The sequence below is a fragment of the Haliotis rubra genome, unplaced genomic scaffold (assembly GCF_003918875.1).
Source record: "Haliotis rubra isolate DU_JTF1 unplaced genomic scaffold, ASM391887v1 Scf998, whole genome shotgun sequence".
NCBI lineage: Eukaryota > Metazoa > Mollusca > Gastropoda > Lepetellida > Haliotidae > Haliotis > Haliotis rubra.
The window spans coordinates 144954-168712 of record NW_025767743.1 but is presented as its reverse complement, the minus strand read 5'-3'; the positions used below and the strand labels follow the sequence as shown (position 1 = coordinate 168712).

General features: G+C 39.8%; 2 protein-coding genes across 2 annotated transcripts; one reads left to right on the top strand and one right to left on the bottom strand.

Annotated features, from left to right (window-relative positions):
- Positions 1-286: 286 nt before the first annotated feature.
- Positions 287-9123, bottom strand: LOC124265840 (estradiol 17-beta-dehydrogenase 8-like). Its single transcript, XM_046700686.1, has 8 exons — positions 9071-9123; positions 8166-8288; positions 5739-5929; positions 5308-5379; positions 2950-3035; positions 2538-2665; positions 1570-1644; positions 287-476 (listed from the first exon to the last, which is right to left on the bottom strand). Exons 1-8 carry the CDS (start codon positions 9111-9113, stop codon positions 460-462), a joined length of 735 nt encoding a protein of 244 aa, XP_046556642.1. The 5' UTR covers positions 9114-9123; the 3' UTR covers positions 287-459.
- Positions 9124-9286: 163 nt separating this feature from the next.
- On the top strand, positions 9287-23431 carry LOC124265839 (probable peptidyl-tRNA hydrolase). Its single transcript, XM_046700685.1, has 6 exons — positions 9287-9543; positions 10177-10399; positions 12303-12402; positions 13612-13654; positions 14500-15177; positions 23421-23431. Exons 1-5 carry the CDS (start codon positions 9310-9312, stop codon positions 14941-14943), a joined length of 1044 nt encoding a protein of 347 aa, XP_046556641.1. The 5' UTR covers positions 9287-9309; the 3' UTR covers positions 14944-15177; positions 23421-23431.
- Positions 23432-23759: the final 328 nt, after the last annotated feature.

Here is a 23759-nt window from a genome sequence, read left to right as displayed (position 1 = left end):
CTCCCAAAACAGATCTGCATAGATACAGTAAACACGCCACCCTATTTTTTACCATACATAAAAATAATTTGTTTTGAAACTTATTTGTGGTGACCACATAAACCTTGACTTATCAATTTGACGACAGTTTTATTTCAGCAATATTCCAGCAATATCATGGCGGGGGACACCAGAAATGGGCTTCACACAATGTAATTTACCCATGTGGGGAATCAAACCCGGGTCTTCAGCGTGACGAGCAAACGCTTTAACCACTAGGCTACCTCACCGCCCCAGATGTGAATAGAACATCCCCTATTCCAAATGGACACTGATCACATGGAACCTGCTGTGAAATCACTGCAGGTATACTGAGCGGTTGGCATCATAGAAAAGCTGTTATTTAGTCAATCAAAACTATATAAGCTATGGAAGGAACTCTCCGTATCACAGAATAGGACAGGGCTGGCTCCTCATCGTTTATATGCCAAGGCCGCCTGCAACAGAGAATAAGATTGTCAACAATGTTTTGAATAGCATTTCAGTTATGTCACACAGCATGGGCGCCAAACTCGAAGTCATGCAGGCTCTAGATATTTACCAGGAAACATAAGTTTGGTGCAGACAAACCTTGAAACATGACCAGGACAAATTTGGGATTCAAACCCATAAGAGGTTTCTGGCATGACAAAGGTATGCCACTCTGCACTGCACTTAGACAGATGGGCTCTCCATTGTGGATGACAGTAGCTTGCTAGAGCTACAAATGAAATGTAGCAACACAAATAGATTATCAGCAACACTCTGAGTGAGTGAGTTTAGTTTTAGGCCACACTCAGCAATATTCCAGCTATATGGCGGCAGTCTGTAAATAATTGAGTCTGGACCAGACAATCCAGTGATCAACAGCATGAGCATCGATCTGCGCAATTGGGAACTGATGACATGTGTCAACCAAGTCAGTGAGCCTGACCACCCGATCCTGAGCAACACTGAAGCTTCCTGAGGAGACTCGTTACTTGGTCATACAAAGGTTAGATTTGTAATGTGCTACAGTCCAAGTTTGAAGTGCTGACACTGTCATTACCCCGACAATGCTGACACTGTCATTACCCTGACAATGCTGACACTGTCATTACCCCGACAATGCTCACGCTGTCATTACCCCGACAATGCTGATGCTGTCATTACCCCGACAATGCTGACGCTGTCATTACCCCGACAATGCTGACACTGTCATTACCCCGACAATGCTGACACTGTCATTACCCCGACAATGCTGACACTGTCATTACCCCGACAATGCTGACACTGTCATTACCCTGACAATTCTGACACTGTCATTACCCCGACAATGGATGAGCGTGTACATGATTCTTTCTCAGCTCCTTGGGGAATAGACAACCAAACTGCCTGTAAGACACTAGAAGGTTTAGGGTCACATTAAAACCTCATCCTACCGGGTACCCATTCACTGCTGGATAAACAGAGGCATAATTTCACCAAAAACATGAATATTAACAAAAGATCTGTGAAAGGTTAATAGTTCTTAAATTAGTGCAGGTGAAGTGTGCCTAAAGGACAACGTACCTGCGACCTCCAGACTTGTCCCTGTGATGTACTTGCTTCTGTCACTGGCCAGGAACACACAAGCGTCAGCTACGTCTGTAACAACACAAAATGTCAGCAATTTTCTTCATTGCTTGCAAAACCATTCTCATTACTTGTCATAGAATCTGGCTATCCATGGCCTGATTTGATGGTGAAAGAATGACAACCAGGTTCAGAGCACCATATCCTTCTAGCTGAATAATAATTGAAGGCCTTGTCAAGACAGACCTGGGAATTGAAGGCCTTGTGCAGACAGGCTTGGGAATTGAAGGCCTTGTCCAGACAGGCTTGGGAATTGAAGGCTTTGTCAAGACAAACCTGGGAATTGAAGGCCTTGTCAAGACAGACCGGGGAATTGAAGGCCTTGTCAAGACAAACCTGGGAATTGAAGGCCTTGTCAAGACAGGCCTGGGAATTGAAGGCCTTGTCCAGACAGGCTTGGGAGTTGAAGGCCTTGTCCAGACAAACCTTGGAATTGAAGGCCTTGTCAAGACAAACCCTGGGAATTGAAGGCCTTGTCAAGACAAACCTGAGAATTGAAGGCCTTGTCAAGACAGGCCTAGGAATTGAAGGCCTTGTCAAGACAGATTTTGGAATTGAACGCCTTGTCAAGACAAACCTTGGAATTGAAGGCATTGTCAAGTCAGACTTCGGAATTGAAGGCCTTGTCAAGACAGACCTTGGAATTGAAGACTATCAAGACAGACCTCGAAATTCAAGGCTGTGCAAACCCTGGTCACAAGATGCGACTACTGTGATGTATGCCCTGGCTGACTGCATGGAATCAGTGGCATGAATAGGTGGTCATGGTATCAACCACTTACCATTGGTTGTTGTTTAACACAATATTCCAGCTAAATCGCGGCTCTGGATAATTATATTATTTCCATGATTATGTGATGTGGATGAAACCCTGCTGACTGACACACAACACAATCTAAACACACCCTCTGACTTCCCCATCTTCATCATGGGAACTAGGAACATGGCCCTCTGCAGCAGGTGTTCTGGGACTGCTGCCGTCATGGGAGTATTGATGAAGCCAGGGAGGACAGCATTCACTCGAATGTTGAACCTGTTCAAACCATGATTACATGTGTAACCTAATCAAGATGCATTCAGATAAAACAGGATTATGTTCAAGTATCAGTGTCAAGTACTATTCAGTATCAGTTTTATGTCGCTTTTGGCAATATTCCAGCAATATCACAGCGGGGACACCAGATATGGGCTTCACACATTGTGCCCATGTGGGGCATCGAACCGAAGTCTTTGACGTGATGAGTGAACTTGAGTGTAATTTGTCATGATTCATGATTCATGAATAATCAATTCTATAAAATTCAACCAGTTTCAGACCTTGCAAATTCTCTTGCAGCAGATTTTGTTAGTCCAACAACACCTGCCTTGGATGCTGCATAGTTGCCCTGTCCGATATTACCCATCTGAAACAGACGCAGGGGATATACATCTAGACTTCACCCAATATTACCCATCTTTAACAGAAGCAGGGGATACACATCTTGGCTTCACCCAATATTACCCATCTTTAACAGACGCAGGGGATACACATCTTGGCTTCACCCAATATTACCCATCTTTAACAGAAGCAGGGGATATACATCTAGACTTCACCCAATATTACCCATCTTTAACAGAATCAGGGGATATACATCTAGACTTCAACCAATATTACCCATCTTTAACAGAAGTAGGGGATATACATCTACAGTCTGTTTGGGGTCAGAAACGGACCGATGAATTGCAAATTTTATCATTGTACAAAATTGCCACATAAATATAAATAGTTTACATGTTTATCATTACAAATACTCAACAACTTTCTTATATTTGAAAATTTTCTGGACTCCACCAAAAAGTTCTTTAAGAAACTATCATCATTGAAAAACGCATAAAAGTTGTTATCTGTCGCGGGGGAGTAACTGCAGAAACGGAACAGCCACTATCTCCTCATGCATGGGATACACATGCCTGATGAAAAATGAAGTTGAATGCTGACATGAAACAGTTGATGATTAAAGGGTATGATTTTTTCCGTGCTGAAGCCGAAAGGGGCAAACCATTTTATGCCATTAATAAATTCCGTGAGCGGGCAGCAAAAGCTTTAGGTGTATCAGCAAGGGTACTGACAAATGTTCTGGAACACAAACATTGTGAGGGTGATGCAAAGCAGGTAGGGGTCGTGTCAAAATCACACAAATTAAAACATTTGGACAACTTTCAAAAGAACCTTGTAACGCAGTCTATCAACAAGCTCTATTCTGAAAACAAATACATGTCGCTGAAAATTTTAAAAAAGCATTTGAAGCAAGAACACAACCTCAGAGTATCAAAGTACACACTCTGGCTTACTCTTACACTCTTTTTGGGTATCGTTATAAGAAAATTTCGGGGAGAATAGGTCAGTACTCTGTGAACGCCTGATATCGTTAAGCTGAGAAATAATTTTCTCAGGGTTATAAAGAAGAAGCGAGGAAGGGTTCGAGCCAGTGTACTTGGGACGAGACCTGGGTCAATGCCTCGCGCACACTGCCAGCAGTCAGTGGGTACCCGATGGGGTGATAAGGGGTCACGATTAAAGCTGCCTCTAGGGAAAGGAGAGAGACTAATCATTCTCCATGCTGGTTGCTCCAGCAAAGGCTTTCTCCCAGGCTGCGACTTGGTATTCAGGGCAAAGTCCACAGATAACAGAGACTACCATTCCGAGATGAATGGTGCGGTTTTCCCTCGATTGGGTTAAAAACAAGTTGGTACCAGCTCTACCAGAGAAGTCTTTTATCGTAATGGACAATGCCCCATACAACAGCGCAGGACCCGACAGTAAAGCCCGACATCTAACAGTCGAAAAGGTGATATGATATCATGGCTCGACAAATTTCAGATCCCACGGCCTTCAAAGGCAACGAAGCTCAGCTATATGAGATCATAAAAACCCACAAAGGTGAACCTTTCTACAAAGTTGACAGTTACATAAAAGTAAGGGTCACGATATTCTGCGACTTCCACCCTATCACTGTGACCTTAAGCCCATTGAAATGATATGGGGTATTGTCAAAGGAGATGTTGCCAGATCAAACACAACTTTTAGATTACGTGGCGGAGAGGTTTTGGTTAAGGAATCCTTAACAAAATCACGCGACTGAAACTTGGCAAAACTGTGTCAACAAGGTAGCTAACGTCATTGAACAAGGTTACTGGTCTCCGGATGGCTTACAACAGGCAACTGTGGCACCACTTGTCATCCCTTTCAGTCGGACTATGACACTCGACAGGCGAGGAACCGACTGGTCTCCCGGAATAGATTTTGAGATGTCCCCGCCATGACTGGCTGTTCCGCTTTCTGCGGTTTCACCCCGCCCGCTGACAGATAACAACTTTGTTTCTTAAAGAACTTTTTTGGTGGAGTCCGAAAATTTTCAAATATAAGAAATCTGTTGGGTATTAGTAAATGATAAACATATGTACTATTTATATTTATGTGGCAATTTTGTACAATGATAAAATTTGTAATTCATCGGTCCGTTTCTGACTCAAACGGACTGTAGGCTTCACCAAGTATTACCCATCTTTTACAGAAACATGGGATATACATCTAGACTTCACCCAATATTACCCATCTTTAACAGAAGCATGAGGAAATACATCTAGCCTTCACCCAATATTACCCATCTTTAACAGAAGCCATGCCATGGTTACCTTGCCAACGATGCTGGATATATTGATGATAGAACCATTGTCCACCTTCCCCTCCATCATGCATCTGCCGACCTTGCCGATGCTGGTTCACCATGATAGAACCATTGCCACCTTCCCTCCATCATGCCCTGGTGAGGGAGAAATAAGCATCATAAACTGTCCAAGAAACAGCTGTGGGGGGAGGGGGAGGGAGAAAAGAAACATGACAGTCACAGAGTAACCCTTACCACACAACTCACTTGTTTTGAGATGTTGACATTCCACAGTAAATTCTAACAGATTCGACTCACACACAAACATAACCTGATTACAACACTACTTTCAGCATTCTCATTCAAACCAAGACTAAATTGAATGATTTTTTAACTTTTCTTCATTTTTGGCTTTCTTTAAAATCAAAAAATATTTTGATTCCAAATTCATCTACAAACCTTCAAATTGACATCTATGACCTTGTCGAAATTTTTCTCATCCATTTTCATGAGGAAGTTGTCTCGTGTTATTCCAGCAGAGTTTACAGCCACTGATGGCAGCACCGAAAACTGGTTCTTGATTTGTGCCATCATGGCGTTAACATCTGCAGAGGAGGCAATGTCGGCGGTAAAGGCCTGGTGCTTCTGGTCTGGAAGAGACAAGGAACTTTGTGAAAGGTCAAACCAATTGCAACTATATTCAAGATGGAGCAGATGTAGGCTAGTGCACATGCATTGCATGACGTTGAAATTGATTCCTCGCGTAGCTGCACATGCCTTGCACCTTGCTTCACCCATCGCACTACACTTGATCGCAGACAACCTGGGACCCCTTCGCTATATTGGCAAGTGCCAGTGGGCAGCACTCATACATGATAATACGGGTCAATTCTCAGGTCAGTAGTGTATATGAAGGGCTTCAACGAATCAACTATAAGGCAAATATAATAGTTATGATGAACAATGGGAAATGAATACCATAACAGGTCAGTAGTGGATGTGGTGGTGGTGGTGGTGGAATTAGGTTTAACGTTGTGCTTGAGAATATTTCGCTCATATGACGACGTGCATGCATGTGTATGTGTATGTGCGGCTGCTTGTACTAGCCCATACTGAAGCTGGTTTTATAGCGCTAGCCCACTGAGATACCATGCCGCAGTGAAGCATGAATACCCCACTCAGACACATTATACTGACTCCAAGCTGACCAGTCCTTATTGTACCCATTAATGCCGAAGCAGGGACCAACAAGTACCATATTTTAACGTCTTTTGGTATGACGCGGTCGGGGATCGAACCCGCGACCTTCCGCACTCCGGGCGGACGCTCTAACAACTACACCACGGAGGCGGTCAGTAGCTGATGTATTATTCCCTATATTCAATGAAACAATAAAAAAATTAATTCTTTGACATGTTTTGTTCAGGTTGACCGTGTTAATAAGGTCCATATTCACTGAATATGCAAGTAAATCATAACAACCCTAGAGTATGGCAACAATAATAACTACACATTACACAAACTGCTCAATTCCTCATTAAGAATAATATATATGCAGACAAGAAAATGCTATCAGTAAAAGCATTCAGAGCAACAATACAACACCAACCCTGCTAGTTCTGTTTTCAGACAATCAGTAAACATGAGCCTGATAACAGATGTAGCATATATATGGTTTATGAAACAGAAACACAAACTAACCTGCTTGGTTTGACAATGTTTTGTTTGACAGATACTCAGAGTCTGTTTTGTATTGATCACAAATAGGTTTTACCAGTGAAAGTGTCCACTTACAGTGCTCTACATTCACTGATAGAGGGTTGTCGGTTGTCGATGGGAATGTTTTACTGACAGATATTTTACAGATGGGGATGTTTTACTGACAGATATTTTACTGATGGGGATGTTTTACTGACAGATATTTTACAGATGGGGATGTTTTACTGACAGATATTTTACAGATGGGGATGTTTTACTGACAGATATTTTACAGATGGGGATGTTTTACTCAGTGGGATATTTTACTGATGGGGATGTTTTACTCAGTGGGATATTTTACTGATGGGGATGTTTTACTCAGAGATATTTTACAGATGGGGATGTTTTACTGACAGATATTTTACAGATGGGGATGTTTTACTGACAGATATTTTACAGATGGGGATGTTTTACTGACAGATATTTTACTGATGGGGATGTTTTACTCAGTGGGATATTTTACTGATGGGGATGTTTTACTCAGTGGGATATTTTACTGATGGGGACATTTTACTCAGTGAGAAATTTTATTGATGGGGGATGTTTTACTCAGTGGGATATGTTACTGATGGGGACATTTTATTCAATGGAATATTTTACTGATGGGGATATTTTACTCAGTGAGATATTTTACTGATGGAAATGTTTTACTGATGGGGACATTTTACTGACAGATATTTTACTGGTTGGGATATTTGGAGATGGTGATGCCATACAGATAGGGGTCTTTTACTGATGCCAGTGTAGGAAAGATAGCCCGTCCCAACGTCCGAGACGGATGAATTTTGTGGAGGACGGGTTAAAAAAATATCTAGTCCATCCTCATGTCGGGTCAATTTTAGCAAACCAATGACATATATATAATGATTATAACCTTTTTGAATATTTACTGCCGAAGGTGTTTTATTTATATTTGGAGGACAGGCTAGATTTTGGCAGGACTGGTAAAAAATTTGACCTGCCAGTCCTGTGGACAGGCTAGATCTTCTACATCTTTCCTACACTGCTGATGCTGATGGAATGATATACTGTTGGGTGTTACAATGACAGGAAGTTATCTGCTACTATTGGCTGAATACCAAGATGTCTGGAAAACCATGTACAATCCTTGTAACATGAGCTACTCACTGCCTTGTGGAAGCCCTGACACAGTTGCCTCAGCATTGGACTTGTCGATGTCCACCACCGCCAGTATAGCCCCTTCTCGAGCAAACACCTGGCATATTGCTTTACCTATGCCGCTTCCACCTCCTGTAACCATGGAAACAAAGGAATACCTGACAATGGAGTTTTGATGCAAAGTTTTTTATGGGTCAACATAAACACTTGAGATTTTCACAGACTGAAATTGATCAAACCCACACAAACTAGTTGAACATTAGAGCACAAACGACCAAGCTGAAAAAGCGCAGAACAAACAAAACTATTATCATTGATAATAGCTGTCATTGCTCTTGATGGGACTGTTGCCAACCAAGGAGCTGATGATATGTAATAACACATTGATACGTCACTCACTTCCTTAGAACGTATGCTGATACTGTATTTCAGGGTAACATGCACTTAAAGCTACTACTGAGACTAAAACTGGAATATATTTGACATGGTCTGAGCTCAATCTATGTGAAAAGACGTAAAAAGAGTTTTCTGGTCGATAATATCAACATCACTTTTTTTTATTTTGTGGGGTTTAAAAGAAGTTTTCAAAACACTCAAAACACACAGTGACGTTTGGTCTCAAGTTTGCAACACTGTTTGATAACACTGTCGTGAAGGAAAACGCTGAGATCAGAGGACACTTGACACGCTGACACGCCTCATTCGATCAAATCGGGTGGAGGTCAAAGACGGCCAATGTCATTTGAGTCGAAAAACAGACGACACCCAATGCTGATAACACAGGAAATGTTTTCGACGATAAATTCATGATAATGTCGGAAGCATTCATAAATACGGATGCATAAACTTTTGTAGCTTTAGAAAACAACTTTAGAATAAAAATAGAACTAAAATGTTCCAAAATTTCCAGATACCAGTCACGATAGCTAATCTTCCTGCCAAGACTCCCGACGCCATGCTGCTTGTTATTTATAGCCACAGGAAGTTCACGTACGCAATTTATTTTTAGATTTGGGGATTTCGATCTTTTCTATTTCCATAACAGGATTGACCAATCAGAAAACGTGTTACAAATAAAGAATTCCGTGCGGTCCAATTAGAATTTCTGTTGCATTCGTGTTGGGTCTTAAATGCACATGGTGATCGTTTCATCATGAATCTTACAGTTGTTCTAAGTTCTTGTATTTCTGGCGTAATCAGGTCTTTTACAGTTGAAACCCGTATTTTGGCGAAGAGGTCGTGCATCCGACGAAGTCTTAACCGGGTTGTTGCAGCCAGATTCTGTACCAGCACCAGTAATCCGCAGTTGACATCTCGAGATGACGAGTCCGAATCCGACTCGGAGGCAGAAGTTGGAGAGACAAGATCGCTCACAAACAAATTTCTGGTAACCCTTTCTTTTGAATTTGTTCTGAATTACAACAATGTGTAGGAGATTTATAGATATGGAATATAAAATTTTGTCGGGAGCGGTTCATTATAGGCATTATTCAACATTCATGCATGCACCGGTCGGTAGCTGGACCATCTCTGAAATGACATTGACAAAAATGCGTTAATGTTGGTGGTATTAGTATTATTTGTGTCTACCTAATGCTAATGTTTCTGTCTTTTTGTAAGCTACTGAAGTACTGCAATGTAGGCGCCAACACATCACTCTCTGTTGGTAATCGGAACAGTTGACTTTGTAACCGAGAGATTTTTTCCGTGATCCTGAAGGTCAAAGTTCAAAATTCATTTATCAGAAAAAAGCGATATTTCTGGATTTTTCGAAATGTTTATGGAACCTGTAACTGTTTTATCAGATGCTGGAAAAACATTGGGATTCTGGATATAAAATGTAGCTGTATCGAATACAAACAGTAAAGATTGATGAAATTATTGTATCAGGTGGTAAGGCTTGGTGACCATGGTGACTGGATGGTTGCTTCCTATCCAGACAGTGTGATATGATCTCCTAATATCAATCACCCAATTAATCCAAAGACCACTCGCTATGACACAGAATCATTTTTTTCAGATTGTTGGTCTGGGCAACCCAGAAATGCAGTCAAGTCGTTACAGTGTTGGAATGCAGTTTGTGAATGTTCTGGCGAAGAAGATGCGACTGCGATGGACGGCACACATGTTCAACAACACAGCCGGATTCACTGCTTCAGCGCACATTGGCAACTACACAGAGTTGCATCTTCTCAAACCACGGTTGCCAGTGAATATCAATGGAGCAAGTGTAGTAAAATCAAGTGAGTTTTTGACTACAGAAGACACTTGTTACCATAGTTACTTGGAACATTTTGGTTTGTCTCGATATCCATTTGGTTAACCAGGTGGTATGGTGTAGACAAACCTCTGTTCTTGAATTGTGAAAGTAAAAAAAGAAGACAGCAACATCATCTCCGAAATGAAACTATGAAACCATGTTATGATGGTTGTGGTAGGGTATGTTTAAGGTGGACTGGGGAAGTGGTCTAAAGCAGCATGGTAGCAAGCTCTAGGTCTGTAGGGGGTGGCGGGGTAGCCTAGTGGTTAAGGCATTTGCTCGTCACATCGAAGATCTGGGTTCGATACCCCACATGGGTACAATGTGTGAAGCCCATTTCTGGTGTCCCCCGCCGTGATATTGCTGGAATATTGCTAAAAGCAGTGTAAAAACTAAACTAACTCACTCTATGTGCGTACACACTATCCTGCTTCTGATAAGATTTTATTCAGCCTGTGAACCAAAAATAGTGTTATTGTAGTGTTGTCACTAGTGTACTGTACAGTAGTGGGGATCCGATTAATTGAAATAATCAAAGATTGGTCGCAGTGACTAAACGACCAAGCAATCGACCATGTTTTCTCATAATCAAACACAAACAATTCAGGAAAACTTTTTGCATTAACAAGATATTTCACAAGTTTGGTTTTGTCTGTTACATTTCATAAGCACTACAAGCTCGTTCCAAGTCATGATTGAGTTTATCTTAAAGACTCCAAGAAATTAATGTTTCTAACATACTAGTCATCTTTTAAAGATGTGCTATTTGCAACATAAAAATCAAAGAAGTACATTTTTTTTCTTTTTGTTTTTGCGCAAACGAAAATAACCAGGTAAATTTCATAAATGACGCTAGCCAATTATTTTCGATGATTGATCGGTTGTAATGAACCAATCATCAATTATGGGATTTTAACCAATTCCCAACACTACTGTACAGTCACCATGTGCTCTCAAAACAACGGCCTCAAGCACCAGTAATGAGAATATTTATAATAATGAGAATATTTATAATAATAATGAGAATATTTATAATGTGCCTTTTCCAGGCTAGATATCCTGCTCAAAGCGCACAATCTGATCATTATTACCCCGGATAACCCAAGCTGCCTGTTAGACGCTAGAAGGTTAATAGTCTCACAACTTATTTCACCGGGTACCCATTTTCTGCTGGGTGAACAGAGGCAATTTTGAGCAAACTCACTTGCCTAAGGTGAGACCACATGTATCACATGTGCTTTGTTGTGGGGCAGGACTGAAGTCCTAGAAACTCTCAGGAGTCAAGCTGTCACACACGGTCACCCATCCAAGGACTCTCCACGCTCAACGTTGCTTAACTTCAACTGATTGTGACCTGAGCGCTATGCACAATACCACACGACACCACTACCAGTAGATGACCAAATCATGGAAACATGAATACATACCTTCACCCATATAGGTGCCAAGACTTGTATTGTCACCTTGGGCAAGTGACTTAGTACCTCAAGCAGGGATTGGATACTTGATATGTTAGGTTGATGTTAGAACTTTCTAGCGTCACACTTGGCAGCTTGGGCATATACTCCCCAGGGAGTTCAGATAATTAGAAAGCGTACACGGGTTGGGGAATACTATTCTGCTTTTGAGCTGATACTAGTATCTATCAAGTGGAGGAGGATCATAATGCTGCTGCTGCTGCATGCTTGTTGTTAAAAGCCGCACTCAGCAATATTGAAGCATTTTTGGTGGTACTCTGTAAATAATCCAGTTTTGAGCAGACAAGATGATGATGATGATGATGATGATATACCATCAAAGATTGGAGGAATGTTATAATAACTTATCATGTGTGACTCAGTGTGTATTTTCAACTCTTACAATCTATGAAAATTCTGCTGTTCCAGCTCGCTTCTTTGACGTGAAAGCGGAGAATGTGTATTTGGTACATGCACTGCCAGATATGGCCAAAGGGGAGTTTGACATCTCCAAAGTGGACATAGACAGGTAAGAGGCTAGTCAGTGGTCAAAATGGTCAATAGAATATAAGAACAGGAGACACATTGTACAATTTGATGACTAATCCTATTTGTCAATAGTGAAGAGCAGTTTTCTTAATTACCAAAGATTTATGTTTAGATACCAGACTGTGATATAACTGAAATACAGTACAAAGGGTCATCATTCACTGATCACATAGTTAGAACAGAACTAAAGACATACAAAATTGTTTTGTCATTTGTTTTCTGACATCATACGTTTTCGGATGGCAGTGTTTGCTCACCCTATAATGCGGTGTGTTGCATCACAGCAAACATTGTTATGTCTTTATGATAGAGTTGTCTTTTATAAGTTAGTACGATGTTCCGCTGTTCGTGTAATTAATAATGAACCCCACGAATGTTTCTAAAGCATCTGAAAACCCTTAATATGAGGATGTGTAAAATGGAAACTTATTTATCGTGATCCTCACTGAATTTCGGTAGTTTCTAACACCATTAACTTGAGCACAACAGCGGATTTGGTGATCTGCTATTACCGATGACATGAAGATTATAATCGCCTTGTTATGGGAGTCACAGATTACCCCATGGTTTACCTGAAACCACGGTATCACGAAGAGCATTATTGCGAGGGATGACTGTACTTGTTTGAACAGGGCCCTGTAAACCACTACAATCAAATTGTAACTTTAACTTACAAGCACTCCACCGTTCCTCAAAGCGATTGTAAGTTACAATAGTTCATTAGTTGAAAGTTAAAATCACTTCCTTAAGTTGCTTATGACTGTCTGTGACTTACTTACGATCGATTGTTGTGTATGAACAAGATGGCAGCGTTTGTTGTAGTTATTAATTTTGGCAGCGCAAGTCACATTATATATTATGTAAACAAACAGAAATTATTGATAAGTCACTCACGTCTCTGCAATACCTTCCCAGAGTCTCCCCTTGATTTTCACCGTCAGGGTTGCCGAGAAGGCAGAAGTAAGGTCTTCTCGGCATTACATAATAATGTAAACTCATTATTTCTAACTTTCGCGCAGAAGATCACGATTGTAATTTACGATCGAAAGATTTACAATCTCGAGACTTAAAAGACTACAAGTTCCAGCGATGAACTCTCAGCTAGTACACAAAGCACATCATATTTGTGAATTGCTGCGCTTTATGAATGTGTATTATTATTATTATAGGGAATGTGTTGATGTTTCAGCCACAGTGGCGTGGCATCCACGATGGAGACACTCAAATCAGATGTAAGTATTGTGTTTTAATTTTGAAATCCAGAAGTATTTTCACATAAGTAAGACATGAACGGATGTTCAGATAATAACAGGTAGTGATAATCATTGACATTCACTGGAAGACATTTGCAATAGCCTGCATTAATAATTTATGTTTGTTGGTTGTGAAATATATCTGCTTTAAAATAGTTTTGTTCATACTACTAGTTTTTCGTCTGATGTCTAAAGGGGGCGGGGTAGCCTAGTGGGTAAAGCGTTGGCTCGTCACGCCGAAGACCTGGGTTCGATTCCCCACTGGGTACAATGTGTGAAGCTCATTTCTGGTTTCCCCTGCCGTGATGTTGCTGGAGTAATGCTAAAAGCGGCGTAAAACCAAACTCACTCACTCACTGATGACTAAATTATTGTTTGTTGTATTTAAACTATATTTGACAAACTAAAGCTAATAACCCAACTAAAGAATCCTTGAACATTGCAGATGGATGCCTTGAAAAGGCTTTATGTTTTTTAGTGTTCCACCAGGGACGGGTACAGCTTTTTGAGAAAGGAGGGGTGCACACCCTCGAGAAAGTGGGGGTGCACACTTCATTTTCCCGAGAGTTTTAATGGTCATTTAATAATCTTTCAGGACAAAAGGGGGTGTGCGCACCCCTGCACCTCCCCTCTGGATCCACCTATGTCCACCTATATACGAGCCTTGATATTTTTACACAAAAATATTGTAATAGGTATAATTTGACAAGTGTATTGCTGAATACCTATCATTTCATGCCTTTGAGAGTATCCAGAACGAGATGCATCTCACTGTCTTTTGGTTGTTTGTTTGGTTGTTTGTTTTCACGGTTGTTGTGTTTCAGGAAATGACCAGTCTTGCCATCGGAATAGACTGTCCACCTGAGGACGAGGAAGCAGGCGAATACGTGTGGGACGATTTCACAAACGAGGAATATGGTGACATAGATGGCGCCATCAAAGATGCCATGGAAACACTGATAACACACATCGAAGACAAACATGACATTGAGTTTGACATTAGGATATCTAGGCCCTTGCATGTCAAAGATGAAGGCCTTTCCAAATATATGACCAAAATGAAGAAACTGTCCAAGACAAAATATTCCAAGGATTATCGGAGAGGTCATCGGAATGACAGAGATTCTTGGCATGGGAGAGATTATGGAAATGAGAGAGAATCTTGGAATGAAAGAAATTCCTGGAATCAGAGAAATTCTCGGAATGACAGAGATTCTTGGAATGAGAAAGATTCTTGGAATGAGAGAGATTCTCAGAGATATTATTAATATGGCTGATTTTGTTGGATTGTGCATGGTGTTCAGACAGGAATGGGTACACTGCACATTGGTTCTTGGTTTTCTTTGAGACTACTGTTACACAGACTTATTTCAATTTTGGTTCTTGCCAGTGCCATAAAAGTACATTTTTTTTTCTAAACTGTATGCTGACATCCCAATCTCATTAAATCAGCAGAGGGGCGGTGGGGTGGCCGAGTGGTAAAGGGTCACCTCATCAATGTGGTAAAGTGTCACCTCATCGATGTAAACTGACAGTTCTGTCTATGTTAAAGTATGGGAGTTACTGACTGTCGATTTTTGAATCGCTTGAGGAATATGTCACAATCCAATCATGGAAGGTCATGTCATGTTATCTTAATAATAATATTAATAATGATAATAGTCCATTTATTATGCGCATTTCTCCATGCACAATGCATGCTCGATGCGCCCAAACAATCTGATTATTATTACCCTGGATAACCCAAGCTGCCTGTGAAGCGCTAGAAGGTTAAAGGTTAACTAGGTTAAAGGTTAAAGTCCTAACTAAAAACTAGTACTAAATCGATATTTCTTTTTAAAACCCCCGAAATGTTTTGATTGCTCTGAAAAAATCTCTTAACATGAAACGACCTGAAAAAGGGTGAGATATTTTCTCTTTTCATGTTTATGATTAAATTATATTGTTCTGAATAGTAACCATGTCATCAGAAACCCATAAGTGTATATACTGCAAGTCAAATATCTGTGTTTTATGCAGATTTTGTTTGTTGATAGATCAGTGTCAGCGACCAGGGAAGAGACAATTCAAAAACCGTTTTGTAAGTCCCGCTGAACCCTAACAAGTAGTCGTTGTCTGATTGGTTAAATCCGTTCGGCCGTCTCGCATTTGATTGGACGGTTATAGGTCGCGCAAAGGTTTGCTGACATGACCTTCTACTTGGGTTTGTGAGACTTAGTATAGCAGTGGAACGAATAATACTGAGCCTAAGTTTACTAAGTTTGGATTTTGAATGGATTTTTGAAGATATCAGCAAGTTTTCAAAGCCTGCTTTGTCTGTAGTTATTATTTCCTTCAAGATGGAACAAGTATGTATTAACATGAATAAATTGTTTAGGTATTACATTTGTCGTATGCTAACAAATGTTGGGAATTGGTTAAAATCTCACAATTGATGATTGGTTCATTACAACCGATCAGCCATCGAAAATAATTGGTTAGCGTAATTTATCAAATTCTCTTGGTTATGTTTGTTGATGCACAAAAAATATAGAAAAACATGTAGTTCGTTCGGTTTTTCTGCAAATTGCACAAAATGCATTACAAATTTCACATCTTAAAAGATGACTAGTATGTTAGGAACATAAATGTCCTGGAGTTTTTAAGATAAATTCAGTCATGACAAGGAACAAGCTTGTGGTGCTTATGAAATGTAACAGACAAAACCAACCTTGTGAAAAATGCAAACAAGTGTTCCAATATTGTTTGTGTTCGATTATTAGAAAACATGATCGAATGCTTGGTCGTTTAGTCATTGCGACCAATCTTCGATTATATCAACTAATCGGACAACCACCATGCTATCCTGGTTATCAATGATATTAATTATTGGACTACCTTCTCAAAACTTAAAATATGCTCCTCACCAAAAGTTATCCATTATCCAGTTTTGAATAAACAGTCATTACAGTGTATTTGTGTCTTGCATATTCATGTGTGTGTTTGAGAATACCAATGCATATTGTACCCACCCCAACCTTGATAGACAAATTACTGTGATTACCATGATTATTGAAGAATCTATTTATTCCAACACATATAATCATGATCATAAATATAGATATACATTGCAAGTGAGACCACTATGTCTTTTGTCGATACTTTTGCTGAGGCCATGTCTGCAATGGCTGTTAAAGTGTCAGTATAAATCCCTATACTGTTGTATTAGTTGTTTGATCAGTGACTTGTATACTACCCATCAAAAGTTTAGACTCACTTAAAGCACTCATTATATATTTGTATACAGTGAGATCCCAGATACCCGGACCCCAAATATCCGGAAACCTCGCCTTCCGGTCAAATTTCATAAAAAAAACAATCTCTTACGTTATAAAAGTGACTGTCTATAACGGATATGCGGTTTCCGTTCCCGGACGGTAAATTTTACAAACCAACCGGTTAAATCAACACAAATTTGACTCACTTATCCGCACGAAGCTTTGATCTTCCGCTGACCGTGTGAAGTGAAGCGCGATTGTCCCACGTGTTTTGACACAAGACAAAAACAACTTAGAACTTAAAAGGTAAATAATCTTGTCTAGTGATGTTAATTGCAAATTTGACGTCTTTACTGACAAAGTTGTCTTCTGTTGTTTGTTCACGCGAAGTGATGCGATGTTGTTTTCTTACCCCTGGTAAAAAATTTGACGAAAGCATAACTCATGAAGATAAGACGACCCCCTTCTACACACTGCTTTTTTTATCCTCAAAATTCGGCATATAGATGGTAGTATACGGTAAGCCATGATAGTAGAAATCCAGATATCCGGCTATTCAGTTATCCGGATGATTTATGTAAAAACGAATGCGTCCGGATATCCGGGGTCTCAGTGTCTATACATGGTTACATCGGAGATTAATTTCTGCACTATCTTGGGGGAACCAACTGAAAACCTTATGCAGATGAATTGCACAAGGATCATGCATCAAATTGCTGAAAAGCATGTGCAAATATCGTGCATGTGAACAGCTGCGTTTTGGTTAGAATTCGTCAGTTTTCACTGTGTTTTATCATTTATTGAACTCATGACAAAAATATGTTCAATGTTACGAATATGTTTTACAATACATCAGTTCATGCGTAAACGGTATCTTTAAACAGTATGGAATATTTTCGCAAAATCTAGTTTAGAACAGTTGACTGAAGTAAGCGGCTACATTTACACTAGTGAGTCTAAACTTTTGATGGATAGTATATATGATTGTATGGTTTGATAGAAGGTTGTAACAGACATGTTAAGCTCTTCCCTTGAAGCAAGTTCTCTCTGTGACTCAAGGAACAAAATGACTGATTGTGATATCAACCTCTGAAACATTGTTCCGTCAATAAAATACAAACAAAATTTGTTCTTTCAATATTTATTTCTGTGTTTTCTACAACATTGTAAGTGTTCCCATGGTTTCCACAAGAAATACATCTATGTAATAACAAGTCTTATTTCCGCCTTATTGACTAGACAACATGGACGACTTGTGTCAAATATACTCAACTAAAAAAGTTCAGGGCCACCCCAATATTCAATATTTAAGTATTATATGGATCATAATATGAACCCTTAGATACTCAAATATTGATAATTCCTTAACTTTTTTTGTTGAGTATACATACTTCTCATATGAGGAGCTGAGAAATATCTACTGGCCATCAATGCCAGCTGACCCCAGGGGTGTTAAGGGTCAGTATTGGTGTCGCTACTTTTCAAACTGATTGCGAGATGTCATTGAAGGAAATTGCTGTATATTAGAAATAAAAAATGTACATTAATTATGAAAATTATTTTCTTGTGACTAAAATTGGAAAAAAATTAAAATTTAATTTAAAAACATTCATGAGATTTAAGGTATTTTATGAGAAAATAGTGATCGCATAATGTGTTTTTGTTATTTCCACTGTTAAGTATAAATTTGGTGAATTAGTGTATTAATTACACAATGCCGACGGGGTTTTTTGTTCTGACTTTAGCTGATGTAAAATCAAAGAAAGAGTTGAATAAGTCTGGTAGACTTGCAGATATCCTACATCTATTGGTTTGCGTGTAAACTAAACAAGAATCTCCCCTGTTTTTAATCAGGGTGTCATTGTACAAAGCAATCTTAGCGCTAAGGTGACCGTAACTCCCATACTTTAACATAGACTTAAGGTAGTCTTAGCGCTAAGGTTGTTTTGTACAACGGCACCCTGATTTTAATCAGGTTAACACTGTAAACATTGGTTTTGCATGATGCTGCTTCATCAATGGTTCTGCTTTGACTTGAAAAGCAGGGTTTGAAATTCTTCATATGAGGGTGACCTGGTTCCTGAAGCGTGCTCCATTATTATCAACATGAGATTATGCGATTAGGTATGGTTTCAAACCACTGATAATGCTATTACACAAAAGGACTGACTGACTGAGTTTGGTTTTACACCGCTTTTAGCAATATTCTAGCAACATCACAGCGGGGGACACCAGAAATGGGCTTCACAGATTGTACCCATGTGGGGATTCGAACCCGGGTCTTCGGCGTGACGAGCCAACGCTTTAACCACGAGGCTACCCCACCGCCCCTACGCAAAAGGAACTTGGAAAAACAATAATGACTCTAATACACAGTATGAGTTATTAAGTAAACTAAGTGATTCAAACGTTGAATTTAACGTTATCAATTATCAGTCTCAATGTAAAGGAAGGAAGCAAGCTAAAAATTACCTATTGTCAAGTTCATGGAATCTTACTGAGGGAAGGGAGATAACTAATTATAAACGTTTCCACTTTTGACGACGTTGGCGTAAATGTTATGGTAGTAAGGGCCACCAGTGGCTATTAGTTGTATGTCTTATTTCCCACCTTTGGACCAATTAGATTCATCTATTATATTATCTGCATCTGGTTCAAACAAAATGGTGACTCGCAGTCAAAGTTGTGATCAAGTTACTGGAAGGAATGTTTGACATACCCTGGCTCACAGACACCTGTGTTGTAGTACAACATTTGAGCTCCTTAATTAGAAACATTAAAAATCAGGAAATTATATTTTGATGTCCAGTTGTCATTTGCTCTGTAAATCTGCACAGCAATAACCATGTTGTTTATACACAAGATGTCAATTTTGGAATATTTTTAATTTTGTTGGACAGAATTGTCAGGCCTGCCAAAGCATTACTCAGAACTTCAGCCTGGTTTGCCAAGAGTGGAAACTGTTCTTGTATCATCAGGTAACTCTGTTGCATCAAGATGAAGTTGTTGGTGAACTGATTTTAAAGATGGGTCAAAATATTCTTCTTGTTCACACATGTAATGACACACCTTGAATAGAATATATTTCTATCGTTTTGACAGTAGATTTTGTACAATGCCAAGTGCTCAAAATGATTCCTCCTGCTCAACCTTTCATTCACTAATTGTAAAAACTAACTGTTATAACTATCAGTGGATGTGTCATTTCTTTTCCATCATAACCATGTCAGCTTGAAATGAAAGCTTTTGATAACTTGACTTTTTGTGCGACATTCGTTTTCGTGTTTGGTGGAAAAAATATTGTGAAATGAGATAGGGAACATAGATAGCTTGATTTCAAGCATGGCTGACATTGGAAGGATACCAGAGGACATAGATCGAAGCACTTCATCCAGAGGGAGATTATGGTGAAAAAAAGGATCAAGATATGTTGGAAAATTTGGTGTACCAATTGAGCACAGACCCCTGACTGGTACCCTATTACAATGAAATCTGCTTCAACTATGGTGTATCTGTCGTACCAGGTTCCTGGGCCTCAGATGGGATGGTTGATGATTTTCTTTCAGTGCTTCATAAGTAGCTGCTACCTGTAACAAAATAGGTTTTGATCCAAATTATCTTTCTTATGTGAGGATGAGGATGTGCTCTGTTCATTTATCATTATTTTCACAACTCAATATTCAGAGAAAACTGAAATGATGCTGACCAAGTTGGTACCAAAGTTCAATCTGGCAACGGTGTCCATTTTGAGCCTGCTATAATTTTAGAAGAGAACACAATAAGAAGGTTATAACATACATCAATGCATCGTGATATGGTGATTGATAGGTGTGGAGCCTCACCTTGGTAAACTTGACCTGAAGACATTAAAATAATATATCGTTCAACATTATACGCTACCAGATTAATTTACTTTGTCCAAAGATGGAGGGATTTATCCCAGTTTTGTTTAAGTTTACGTCTTGACTGTCCAAAACGTTCTCAACGGCTGCTATGATGCCATTTTGGATAACAGGTGGAATTCTCACAGAGCTCCATCAGAATAAACAAACTGAAAGAGATCACGGCCGCACATGTGGATTGTAGCCTTGGGCTGATGATTTACGTAGTAAGGCATTGTGGTGATGGAAGTGCACTCATTTTCTCAGCTTCCCACATCTCTTTATTTCATCCTGTAATTGCCTCAAACATGCATCATCAAAATATGCTCCGTTTATTGTGATTGTTCAGCACGATGACGGCCTCTGCATCCAAGAACATGAAGGTCATAACCTTGGCAGATGATGGGACCATCTTTGTTTTCTTTTGTTGTGGTGATATCCTGTGCTTCCACGGTTTGAAATTGTTGTTTGTACTCAGTGGTAGACAAAGGTTTCATCTAGTTAAGAATCATTGCCAAAAACCTTTCTTGATCAGCGTCAAACAGAGATAATGACGAGGTATGCCACTGGTTCAATTTCGATAAAAAGTCAAAAGCTTTAGAACCCAATGAGCAAATACTTCTTCCTTGCCTGTCTGTGATAATGGAATGTACTCTCTAATGGGAAATGTGTACGGAACTAGCAACATGACATTCAGTCATATACTGGTTGGTCATCGCCATATTCTGTCGTCACTGATGTGACAGACCGCCTCCGGTGTGGTTAGAGCGTCCACCCGGAGAGCGGAAGATCGCGGGTTCGATCCCCGACCGCGTCATACCAAAAGACGTTAAAATATGGTACTTGTTGGTCCCTGCCTGGCGCTCGGCATTAATGGGTACAACAAGGACTGGTCGGCTCGGAGTCAGTATAATGTGTCTGAGTGGGGTATTCATGCTTCACTGCGGCATGGTATCTCAGTGGGCTAGCACTATAAAACCAGACCCAATCTGGGCTAGTACATGCAGCCGCACATACACATACACACTCATGCATGTCATCATATGACCGAAATATTCTCAAGCACGACGTTAAACCCCATTTCATCTCACCTCACCTCACTGATGTGACAGGGGTCATCTTCAAGCCTCTCTGCTTCATTTTTACTCTGCTGCCCACTTCTTAATGATCTCATAGAAAGGCGGTTCCCAATTGCGCAGATTGATGCTCATGAGCTGTTGATCACTGGATTGTCTGGTCCAGACTCGATTATTTACAGACCGCCGCCATATAGTTGTAATATTGCTGAGTGTGGCGTAAAACTAAACTCACTCACTCACTCATAGAAAGGAGCAGCCTCTTCCCTAGTGTTTTACACATATCTTCATGGACTTATCAAGTCAAGCTCTTTTTGAACAAATTATTGATCACTGCATGTTCTTCAAGTTTTTGTCATTCATTGTGCCTCTAAGACATGCGATGACCACTAGAAAGGTTTTAACTATTTTCTCATGTCTGTATTTCTTCAAAGTATCTTTAACATTTTCTTACCCTATGTATTGTTTCAAACCCCAGTGTTCCAAATAACTACAATTATCAGCCAGACTGACGAGTAGCTCTTCACTAGAACTAACCCACATCGAAGATCACTTGCCAAAAAATGATCCAGCAAACATTACACTGATGTTAAACTTGTACTGTTTATCTGGAACACTTGAAATCCCAAGAGGTGATCTAAGTTAGGGTACTGTTCAAGCTGATATCTGATAAAATCAGTGTTCATTCTTTGGTATCCATGCAGTACAAGTATATCTTATTGTACTTCAACCAATACACAAGTACATGTTACACAACACTGCTGTTTTAAACTGCAAGAGCCTTAAGCTTTATGTGTACCCTGGTTGTGTGTGTGTGGAAGCTGAAAAGTGTTGTTTACTTAAAATGTTCATGCAAACTGATAACAGTATATACATAAGGGTGTATGTTTTGTGAGACTTGAGTGCATGTATTTTGATGTGCTCCAAGAATGATAAAGGCCTAAGGACAGTGTGTGAGTGAGTTTAGTTTTACGCCGCACTCAGCAATATTCCAGCTATATGGCGGCGGTCTGTAAATAATCGAGTCTGGACCAGACAATCCAGTGATCAACAGCATGAGCCTAAGGACAGTACCTTAATGGGATAAAGAGGAATAGTTGCAAGAATATGACTCGGCATTGCTCTGCTTCGTCTCATCGTTTGTTACTACATCTGTACCTTTACATCCCAGGCAAGTAGTCACATAGAAATTAAAATTCACAAGAATTTCTCACCCCTCACCAGACATCATTCGCTAAACCATCAGCAGACATTGAATTTTCATCCAAGATTCAAATGATCCACTGACTGACAAGTATTTTGGGACAGTTTTTCTCAAAACCACATGAATAAGAGTAAGCTTTTTTTATGCAATTAAAATTGAAACATCACATGGAATTGAGGTGCTTGAGGTGAGGGGCATTCACTTGAGGGCACGGATTGTTACATAACTGAATGTACAGCTTGGGACTTGATGGATTCAGGCCAGTTGCTTTGTGACCAGCTTATAGACAAAGCATTATAAACTTGAATGATTGTTGCAGAAGCTCAGTGTTGAGCTGGTCTTGTATACTTGGACATTGCCAGTCCATGATGTGGATCTTCTAAAATGATTTGATTTAAGGGGGGATTCGGGTGGAAGTCTTACCAAATCATGATGGCCACAGACTTGGAAATGAGGTGACTATGATTCACAAGCCATATTGCTTTGCCCATAATTATTGTTGATCGAATGTCCTCTACATAATGTACACTTGTAAACCAGTATTTTGTTTACTATTAATACTATTATTAGTATATAGTATAAATAAATTTCCTTAACTGTAGTCAAATTGTTGTGTAATCCATATAATTGTGCGAGTGGATTTGTGGTATACCCCTTTACTACACC

What these genes read in the sequence shown, in the direction of transcription:
- LOC124265840 (XM_046700686.1), bottom strand. Translation starts at nt 9,113, where the DNA reads ATGGCGTCGGGAGTCTTGGCAGGAAGATTAGCTATCGTGACTG. An exon ending in GTCAGGGCTTCCACAAGGCA is followed by an intron (nt 5,930 to 8,165) that starts GTGAGTAGCTCA and finishes TGTCTCTTCCAG; the next exon opens with ACCAGAAGCACCAGGCCTTT. An exon ending in GCTGCAAGAGAATTTGCAAG is followed by an intron (nt 2,666 to 2,949) that starts GTCTGAAACTGG and finishes TGGTTTGAACAG; the next exon opens with GTTCAACATTCGAGTGAATG.
- LOC124265839 (XM_046700685.1), top strand. Translation starts at nt 9,310, where the DNA reads ATGAATCTTACAGTTGTTCTAAGTTCTTGTATTTCTGGCGTAATCAGG. An exon ending in CGCTCACAAACAAATTTCTG is followed by an intron (nt 9,544 to 10,176) that starts GTAACCCTTTCT and finishes CATTTTTTTCAG; the next exon opens with ATTGTTGGTCTGGGCAACCC. An exon ending in TGGAGACACTCAAATCAGAT is followed by an intron (nt 13,655 to 14,499) that starts GTAAGTATTGTG and finishes GTTGTGTTTCAG; the next exon opens with GAAATGACCAGTCTTGCCAT.